Here is a 10824-nt window from a genome sequence, read left to right as displayed (position 1 = left end):
CATTCCTGAATTAATCCAGGCTGAGCTTCAGAGAAGAGAACAAGAGACAGGTGTAAGTGGGTGGGAAAAAGCCCACGATGCTGGGGAAGCTTTTGCTCCTCTGCAGTACAATAGGAGTGGCAAAGCTGGTCAGACACTCAGACCACCATGGATATCATGATGGTTCTCTGCACAGCTCGAAGCCACGAATGCCTGAGACCTCTGCGTACCCCCAGAGGACTCCTCTGCCACACGAGGAAGAAGGTTATTGGGAGGCAGAAGGGCTCAGGGAAGGTACCCAAGATTACCCTCCAAGTGTGATCTCCTCACATCACAGAGAGAGAGAGGATTTGGAAGCTGCAAAGTTCCGAAGTGGGTAAGTACCCCGAAGCATCTCCCTTACCCGCAATGATAGTGCGTTCCTATCTGATACCTTTCTACCCTGCTGAGAAAGATACTCTCTTCTTTTTCAATAGAAGTTTCTCATTAAAATAGACCAGATTTTAGGGATCGATCTCCATCCAGGCAAGAGGAGTTGAAATGTTTTAAATACAGAAAGAGAAAGCTGAATTGCTTGTGGAGGATGAAACCACAGATGGGACTGGCTCTGCGCCTCGTCCGAGGCGGCAGAATGGGGTGAGGGGTCTGGAGACACCTGGCAGACGTGAACCCTTCCAGTTCTGCTGTAGCACCTTAAAACAAAACGCTGTTTCTGGCAAAGCAGGACTGCAGGAAATTCGTTCACTGACTTTTTCTCGTCACAAACCAGTGCTGATTATTTGTGCTGACCATGGCAGCTTTTGCCCATCATTGGAATGTGCCTGGCTGCAGACCCTGGAAATGGAGAGGGAGAGAGAACAGCAGGATGTTAGCAAAATGACACCAGTGAGGAGTACAGAATAATAAATAAGCATGGAAACGACCACAGATTCAACCTGCAAAGGTTTTCATGGCAGTGAAATGCTTCTTGCGGTCATTTATAGCAGAAGAGCAGCCACCCTGGGTGGAAAAGGCGTGTACTTCACTAGAAAGATTCCCAAACACGGTGATTTCTGTGAGTTTTACGGGGCACGGAAGTGGGTCTCTAAATGTTTAAAATAGAAGAAAACCAGGCAGGACAGCGAATGAATCTTTCATAGCCCTGATGGATGGGTACTGCAGAGCCCTGGCTGGGAGAGCTGACCCAGCAGCACAGCGAGTGCTGCTCACAGCTCAGTGCTTTGGGCTGCCCAGCTATTTTTCCCTTTAAATGCTCTTGAGGAAAGGAAAAAAAGGAGATAGAAAGAGACTATAAAACCTTGCTCATGTCCCGCTTCCCTTTCATGCAAACTGAAGTAAGTAATCTTGTTTCTCATCTCACCTATGCGTAAAATGAAGGCTGCTCTTCTGCTCACAGCATGGTGAGCGTGTAAAACCCTGCTGTCATTCATTCTACGCCTTCCCACAAACCCGCAGCTCCCACCATCAGCCCTAAGTCATTTTCCAAAGCCTCTCCGTGTTGACTCCCAGTTTCCTGATGTGCTTGATAATGACACACACTGCTAATTCACCAGCTCCTGGTTCATGCACTGCACACACTGTCAGAGGTTGGAAAACAAAGCCTAAGTGGTACCCTGGACTCCCCCATCACACTGCACGGTGGTGATCGTTTGACTGCTGGTTGAAATGCTGAAAGCGCTCTGGAAACACTAAAAGTATTACAAAATTTTGATGGTGTAAAAAGGTGTGTAGGTCAGCAAGACGCTGTGATATACCATCCTAATAGGGATTTCTGCCTTTACTGGGTTAACTTCGTTCAGGACCAGCTATTGCTCATCCTCATTTCCTCCCAAGAAGAGAAATACTTCCTCCTTTTATAGAGATGGTTGCGTAATGAGTCAAGTCATAACATTCTTCCCGGTTCTAAAGCTATGTTGACGACTACAGGGAATCAGAATCCGGCCTGGCAGTAGCTTTGAGGTATTTGTTCTCTTGCTAGAGCTGTCGCGTTTGTGGTGCACACAAGCCCAGGAAGCTGGTCCATCTGATGAAAGAAACTGGACCCTTCGAGAGGAGCTATGTCCAAAAGTGAGGGGAGAGAGCACGAATAAGAAGGGACAGCCCAGCTCCCCTTGTAACTGCACTCCAAGTTCTAAAAGCCATCCCAAATGGCTGAAGCAATGAATCGTCAGAGCCTGAAGTCCTCAAGCTCATGTTAGGTGCTCATGGCTGGAGTATTCTGTGATGCCTAGACATGATGTTGTCATGAATTTGGTATTTCCTCCCTACAAGGATGACACATGCCCTGGAAAAAACATCACGGAATTGCCCTTGTGTCTCTAAGGGGGAGAGCTAGAAGAAAAGCGTCAGGAGCTAATCAGGAGTGAGGAGATACAGGGAGATAAAGACAGGCCATAAAAAAGCCCAGGGTGGTGGAGAATCATTTCCTACCCAAACTAACTTCTTGTTTGCTTTTCAGATAAAAACTACTTTGTTTTCAGAACCAGGAAACAAACAAACAAACTAACAAAATCTCTGGTAGCTTTGTCTCCCAGACAAGGTTTTGACTCACATGAATTTCTAACAAAACCAACCTTTTTTCCCAACCTCTTGCTGGTTAACCTCTGTATTAGGAATAGTGGCTGTTACCAAATATTCTTAACTTTAAGAACTTCATAGTCTTCTTTTTCTTACTGCAGCTATTTGAAGAATTGAGAGTATCAGGACTAATATGTTCAAGGTAATTAGCCAGATGCCTAATGCAGAACTTCATAGGAACACTCTTGTTACTGCTGGCTTTTCCATGTGTGGGTACAGGCAGCTAAAAATGAGGCTGGAAAAGCTGCCTGAGACTTGGCCAGCTAGGTGGAAGTTATAAAAGTGACCCAGAAAATGTCAAGTTCTTAGAGCTTGTATCAGCTTTGCATTGGCTCATCACCTACTCGAATCCTTACCACCAGTTGTAACCGATCCCACTGCTGCCTGATCAAGCCATATCGAAAGGGACAGTGAATAGGTCAGTACGGCATTTTCACCCTGACAGTTGCTACGTGGGTGAGGCACCTGGCGGCTTGGGAAAACTCATTGTAAACTAACAAGCCACCCTGGAGATTTTTCTTTCTTTGGAGTGGCTTCCATCACGTCCTTGGTGATGGCATGTGCACGTGCCTGAGCGAGGCGTGGTGCTGAGCTGACCTCAGAGGAGTGAAGGAGAGGGCCACGCTGCATGCCCTGAGCAAACAGGACTGGGCACATGTCACCTTCTCCAGGCAGCTTATGGGGGCAGGATCACGGCAACCCGGCCTTTGAAAGGAAGGGCTCCCTGGCCCCGGGAAGAATACACCATCTTCTTTACACCCTGGCCATGAGCTTACCTCTGCTGATGAGAGATCTGTGGAAAGACCTCTGCTGTGATTACACTCGGAAGGGCCTGTTTTCTCCCTCTGTGGACAGATTACTTCTCACATCAAGCAATGCACTGAAGCACCATCAGAAGAGCGCTGCAGCCAAAACCTTTTCTCAGCATTGAGAACCCAGATTTCACGCACTTAGTGTCCGTATTTCATTAAAAAAAAAAAAAAAAGGCGCAACCCCACCACATGCTGCTTCTGAGAGCAAAGCCCGGCGCTGCTGTACTCTCAGTTGGCCTGACTCGCCTGTCAAAGAACACTGTACACCAGATCGCTTATGCATTCCAGGTTAAAAATAATCTTATAAAAAGCAGAGCTTATTTTTAACTTTCCCCTTCAGTAAGCACACTGCCAGAGCTGCTCCCCAAGCGGATGGCTCACCCAGTAAGGGAGGGACGGACGGTGGTGATGAAATGGGAAGGAGCAGAGCAACTAAAGCCGGTTTCCCCATCTATGACAAAGTCCCACAGGACTTCTCTGTCCTTCCAAAAGTGCAATCACTGCCAAGCAGCCCCTGTTTTGAATTTGCCCCCTAGCTGGGTAGGTGGTTTAGTTTTCCTCCTTTCTTTTTAAGCCACAAACACTCACTCAGCCTGTGGTCTATTGGGATTTTTCTTACAATTACATCTGAAAAAAAACCAAACCAAACAACAAAAATTCCCCAAGCCCCACCACCTGACCTATAAATAGGAAAGGCAGAAATCTCCAACATAAGTAAACTCTTAATTGCATTCACATATTTTGAGGTTTGGACACGTGATTCTGTGATGTCGCCTTTGATCAGAGGAAGGCTTCCTGATGTCAATCACATGCATTGTTACCTCCCTGAAACCCACACCTCTTCCTCTAACTCCCAGACACCCCTTTTGGTGATGACTCAGGGTGTCAAAGTGCCGAACGATTATCCTCCCAAGCGTAGACAAGAAGAGAAAACCCAAACCAGTCTTAATCTCAGGGAAGTCAGAACAGTACTCAGTCATAACAGCTTTTTCTTTTCTTCTTTTTCTTTTGTTTTTGTCCGCTTTTACAGGACACATCCACTGATTTAATTAAGACCAGTTTCACACTGACTCATCTATTTCTTCAAAACTAGATGGGGGCTTTCTTAGGAAGCTGATGGGATACTGAAATTTCCCAACAAAGAGGCATAGACATGTGCTTAAAGTAAAACAGGTTTGGATGAAATGCAGCTCAATGGGATCTGCATCGTCCTGCAAACTAGTGCAATGGCCATCGAGAGCTCAACAACAGCTTTCCCAGTGCCAAGTTCATTAACAGAAGCAACAGTTTCCTATTCTTCAGCAGATAGAAGGGATCTCTTGTTTCAGCACAGCCGCAGAACCAGCATCAGCAGTCACCACGTGGATCTGACACCTTCTGCTTGTGGGGGTCAATACCCCTTGAATGAGTGGCTGGTGGCCAACCCCGAATAAAATTATACTCATACCCAAAATACGACCAGGACAAAGCTTTGCCTGCACCCTGAGTGCATGACATGACATCGGAGAAACTCCATCCAGGTGAAGGAAACTTCATCTGGCAGAGGAGGAAGGGTGCTCTATTAGGGGTCAATTTAAGTCTGCAGGAATCAGAAGATGAAATCCAAGTGTAAGTTGTCCTCTTAGCGGGCTGCAGAGCTTCCTTTGTGGGGAGGATAATCCGAATGAGGTAGGAATGCTTTGTAGCTCTCAAAAGAGTTGCATCTGGCTCCACACCAGCTCCCAGCCAAACCTGCTTTCTCTTGAGCTCCTGCTGCCAGTGAGGCTCCAGGTTCAGGACTGGATTTGCTCAGAAAGGCTTCACCGCACTAAGGTTTTAGGACATTCTGCAGGACAAGTCCCAGCTGCTAATAGACTAAGTAAGTCTTAAAACCGACGTGCACAGTCCTAGTTCAGATTCATTTAGATGTGGTAATTTACCCCTGTTTTACTGAGGCTGCTTTTCCTTCTCAGTGAGAATTTTGTACTGAGGGAAAAACAGAACATAGATTATTCCACAGCTAAAGCCTCATCCTCTTTTCTTCTGCTCCAGCTGGTATAAAACTGGAGTCATTCTACGCAAGTCAGTGAGAAATCACTTGTTTAAATCAGAAGAATATAGTCCTCTCTTGTCATCTTGTAGCACATTTAAGCAGCAGTAACCGGTTATCTGGTGCCTTGGGCACTGTACAGAAAGGGAAAGTGTTCTGGACCTGAAAAGTGCTGTGCTCCATCCGTGGTAGACACAGGAACTGCTGGACAGGAGTTTCCAAAGTCACTATAGAAACTGGCTTCCCTGAGAACAGAAACCTGAGGAAACCGATGTGAAGGACGACTCAGTTGTACTAGTACAGCCACAGGAATAACAAAACGTATGGAAAAACAATGTCCTGAAGCTTTTTTTCTGGCAAAAATTCCCCTGTCCTAGGAAGTGGCTAAAATTACCCACTGCAGTGCCAGTCATGAGAACAAGTAACGAAGAAAAATAAGGTGCCTTGCTGAGCTGGGGGCATTTACGCACACCCACTATCACCCTGCAATCGTCGGCGTGGCGGTGTGTGAAAGAAAAGACCCCCAGATGCACCTGAGCAGCGGGAGAACTACTGCAGACCAGCCATCTCGCCTCGCCTCCTGGTGCCGAGGGGCTTATTCTGTTTATTCTGCTGGGATAGAAGGTGGCCCTGGCAAATCCAAGAATCAGAGAGAGAGCTGCCTGCACTTTGCTATGCTTCAGTGAAAGCAGAAGTATCATCCAACACAAGAAAATAATCTTTTTAAGACCAGTTTTTAGTTTAAAGACCTTAAAACAAGGTTGAGATAAAAGCAGCTTGGGCTAACCTAAATTTGCTGAATCTTGTTTAAATACAGAATGCTTTGTCATCAGAGGTATTTAACCTCAGACAGAAGAATACACTTGTCTGAAAATAAGGCAAAAGTGGGTAGATGCATGTGAAGACTCTGTTCAATAACAGAGATTAGAATACAGCCTAGGGGAAAAAAACACCTAGCCCAGCAAAGAAAATATTCAGATATTTCTTTCCTGGTTAAAAAAAAAAAAAAAGAGCAATTAATTTCCTTGGCATTTAAAGAGGAAAAGCAACTGAACAAATGAGACATCTGTAGCCCTGAATTTGCGAGAGGTCCCCCAAGCGTGGCTCCAGCTTGCAGTGTTTGATAAACTTCACCGTTCACCAGCCTACAGAGAAAGTTCTGCTGCTGCTCTCCTCACATGAGCGACTTCTCTCTACTCCTCTCTCTCCTCGGCAGCAAAAGCCTGAGTGAAAAGGAAACGGTGTTAAAGAGAATAAAAGCAGAGGGAGTTAAGCCGGCTGTATATTCAGTGAATGAAGTGGCATAATTACAACGAGGGGAGAAAACACAGCAGCCGAGCCCAAAGCTGCCGCGCTCCAGAAACCAGCGGAATACTGAACGTGCTGTTTGTGCGAGAGCAGCTCTTTGAAACTTCACAGCCTGGGTCAGAGCCCGCTGGTGCCAGCAGAACTCCTGCCCTGATCTTCAGATCAAGCCTTTGCGCGGTGTTTACCTTGTTCCACTTAGCATTAAAGGATGACGTATTTTCCCTGCAGGTTAACGCAGTTAGGGAGTATTTTTAGTTACAGATAGCACAGTCTCCGTAACGGAAGCATTTGACAAGATGTGCAAAAAATACCGCAACAGAAGTTCCATCTTTGGGCACACGTATCTATGTTGCAGCTCATTGCAGGTGGGAAAGATAGGCCTTATTTATTTGATGAAAGAAAGGGTTTTGATAAGCCCCATGGAACTTGAAACCTTTTGGAAAGGAATCCTCGTATTTTCCATTAAATTAAATGTGTGCGCATCCTCACATGCCATACAGCCCAAGTACACGCAGCCACACGGTGCCACGTGCTTGCTCACACGCGTGTTGATGCAGGTAAGCACGTATGGCTTACCCGACTGAGAGGGCTTGTTTGGGTCCTGCGTATGGTGGGAAAACCACACCAGCCCAGATGGTGATTCATGGGGAGTGGATTGTTTTCCTTAGAAAAGAACAAAGCACTGAAGCCAAAGGATCCTATTTTTAAAGGAGGTTTCCACGCTGTATGCCGAGTCCTGCCCGGATCTGGCAGGCATCCCGCGGGTAGACCCGAGATACTTCACCTAGCAACCACGCCAGCCAGCTCCAGCAACAGCACCTGGGCACTGTATTTCCACAGGAAAAAAAAAAAAAACCACACACAGAGGATTTGAGGGAGAAAAGCCACCCCCAGCTACAGCCTGCTGGGCACAGCACGAGGACAGCCTAAACACAGCTCAGGTCGCAGCTCAGTTTCAGAGTTACTCGTCTCACCCCAAGAGGGCTTTCGAAGGGCAGCCCATCAGAGGAGCTGGCTTGCCTGGAAATCCCATCTCCAGCTGCAGCCGCCTGCTCTCCAGCTCCCTCACAGCTTCCTCCCCTTCTCCAGGCTGCAGTGGCGGCAGCTTCTGCTTTCGCACGGGACTCAGTTCCCCACTGGTCCTGCTGCGCTGTTGGAGAGGCAAACTTTTCCCATATATGCTGATTACCAGAGACTTAGTTCCTGTGTTCCAATTTAAAAATGCACTACCTCAAGTTCTGCGGTGTTTTACCAGGCTGTTCTCTCCCCCCGCAATACTCTACTCCTCCATTAGACAAGCTCAGACAAACTCATGGAGTACGAGAACCTCCTGATGTCTTCAAGAACCCCAGTAGACACGATCACTACTGTAGGAGATTACTCTTCTTGTTCTGAGAAACTAGTGCTGATTTCTTACGGGAAAGAAATTTAATAGTACACGTAATGGCATATAATATGATTTCTATTTTACTCCAGGCTTCATTTAAGCAGGTATGCTGCACTTATTGAGACCAGCAAGCTTTAAGGTTCTGAGTAGTGGCTGCAAAGATTTCGACTGGAGGTAGAACAGGCCCCTCAAGATGCCAGACAGGGGGGGAAAAGCCCAAATCATGTACACACAGCACCCACTCACCAGATTTACTCTCAGGCATTCAAACGTTGTAGTGACAACCTTTTGAGGACCAAATCACCAGTGGCACTGTCAGGAAGAACAATGCTAAAAAACCCAAACTCTGGCTGAGTTACCCCTCAAAAAACGCAGTTTCATTTGTAAAGGGGAACTAAGTCCATAGAGAACAGTAGTGTTCCTTGGTGTTTTACGGGTGAACCTCCGTGAAAACGCTATGTGAAATAACATGTTCAACACAGGCTTAGTTTATGAACCAAAATTGCAACTACTCTTAATCATTTTCTTGCAGGTGATGGGAGAAATTATTTCAAAGCCAGGCTAATTAATAAAACCGAAGCGGTTACTGCATTGTCTTGAAGCAGCAATACTTAGGAAGATGCTGATTATGGACGGAGTTGATGGTGGATTAAGTTTTCAGCAGCAGCCCGCCTCAACCTGATGAGTCAGTCACGAGGCATCTGAAATGGCACCATGCCGAGAGAGCCAATCCGACATTTAAAGCGACATTAACCTGCAGGTTATCAGGGGTCGGAAACGTCTCCTGCTAAATGAAAGGGCTGGAAATGGAACTAATGCATCAAAGTCCAGACAATCAACCCTTTTGTAACAGACTCAGATAAGCATCCCAAATGAAAACAAATTAACTGGGCGAGGAGGGAGAAGCTAGCGAGCATTTTCCACTGTCCTCATCAGCTAGCTGAAAAAAAACAAACAAAAAAATAGGCGGCCCTTCTGTATTTCCCTCTTCCTTGGCACTGTTAAAGGCAGAGACTTAAAAAGCCCTGTTTCACATTCCTTTCCCACGTCTGTCTCCCCCCAGGAACTGGTGTTCCTTCACGCAGTCCCGGCTGGTAACGTACATCGAAGCCTGCATGAAGGAGAAGTACATTGTCAACTCGCAACAGCCCTGTCTGAACGGAGCACCAGAGTGCCAGAAGATCATGTGAGTACCATCCATAAACCACGGAAGAAAACAGAATTTTCGCTGGAGAAGCTAAACGGTATTTTCCAAAATATTTAACAACAGAGTTTAAAAGGAATTAAAGCATCCACTCAGCTTAATGCCAAAGTGACGTAGGGTCTGATTTATGCACTTGGGTAGCCTGGGAGAGCAGCCGCCCTTCCAAGCCATCACGTACAGGACTACAAGGGGACTAAGTGACTTTTCAAATCTTCCCACACGTTCACTCAGAAAGAACAGAGACTATACCTTTCCCATGATTTTCAGGCCGTAATACACATGGACAACTTAAAAATCTCTGCCCGTGGCCACCAGTGAGACCATTTACATGGCAGGAGCTGGAGAGGTGCAGGAGCGCAGGTGCTTACTCTTCCTTCGGGACTGGCTGCCCAAAGGGGGCTGGTGAAAGGCAGCAGCATCCCTTGAGGTGTCGGCACTGACACATTTCTAAAGCTGGGAGACACTGACTCACAACACACTTTTGAAGGGAAAAAATATTTAATCCTCACCCACACGTTTTCACGTCTGTGTGGTTACTTAATTGCAAAAATGCTTTTCTTATTTGTTGCTACAATTAATTTCTCTTTCTCTGGACAACAACAACAAAAAATAGTTTCATGATTATTCTGCGTTTTTAACAAATTTGTGTCTTTCTTGGTGCCAGTGACAGTTTGGAACATTTGTTTAAAAATAAAAGTTTCTGTATAGCTCATCAGAATATTACAGAAGTTTAAGCTCAGTCCAAGCTGGATTGCAAAGGGCTCTATTACAATAAATAGTACAGGTGTGTTTCGGATGGTCACATAAATTTGCCTCCTGTAACATTTCTCAGACTTGCATCAGATCAGTGCCAACACATTTGGGAATAAATTCTCTCCTGAAGAGCAACAAAGCAGGAGGCAGAGCGGAGCCCTGCTCCCTGAGCACCAGTGCTGCTCTGTCTGCACACACCTCCTGCTGTCCAGAGCAACCCTGAAAACCACTGTGTGTAGGGGAAAAAAAAAAATTGCTGCGGGCCACTAAAACGTTTCACTAAGCAGCAGTGAGACAGTTTATGACAAATTCCTTAGCTGGGTCCTGCACTGGTGACCTCGGATGTGCTCAGCACCGGGCTGCTGCTGGCGTCGGGGGATTCACGCCCAACGCCGCTGGCTGACAATAACTTGCTATCTAACGCCCAGCCCCTTACTCCCCAGGTACAGGACGGCTCTGAAGCCAGTCTATCAAGTGAAACAGAAGGTTCTGACGTCTTTGCGGTGGAAGTGCTGCCCCGGGTTTATTGGCAAGGACTGTGAACAGCGTGGTAAGGAAAGCTAGAGAACAGGCCTGAGAACTGACGACTAAATGCCAGTCACGGCGACAAGAATTAAGTTTGCCTATCTGTTTTTCCCCTTTGCTTTTTCCTTTTGGTCTGCTCTGCCCCAAATCACAGATACCTTGAAACGAGTAGTTGTAATTAGCTGCAATTAGTAGCTAATAGCATCAGCTACTTACTCTCCTGTCAGTAGCACCGTTGCAATCCAGGCAT

General features: G+C 46.4%; 1 protein-coding gene across 1 annotated transcript in view; it reads left to right on the top strand.

The window, feature by feature from the left end:
* The first annotated feature begins 77 nt into the window (after nt 1-77).
* Nucleotides 78-10824, top strand: part of MMRN2 (multimerin 2) — a 17511-nt gene continuing 6764 nt past the window's right edge. Inside the window, exons 1-3 of the mRNA XM_010134570.1 lie at nt 78-355; nt 9156-9278; nt 10493-10599. Of these exons, the coding sequence (XP_010132872.1) occupies nt 78-355; nt 9156-9278; nt 10493-10599 (508 nt within the window). The remainder of the gene's footprint in view (nt 356-9155; nt 9279-10492; nt 10600-10824) is intronic.

The sequence above is a fragment of the Buceros rhinoceros genome, unplaced genomic scaffold (assembly GCF_000710305.1).
Source record: "Buceros rhinoceros silvestris isolate BGI_N320 unplaced genomic scaffold, ASM71030v1 scaffold9934, whole genome shotgun sequence".
NCBI lineage: Eukaryota > Metazoa > Chordata > Aves > Bucerotiformes > Bucerotidae > Buceros > Buceros rhinoceros.
The sequence above is the reverse complement of the archived record's forward strand: the minus strand, read 5'-3'. Positions and strand labels throughout refer to the sequence as shown.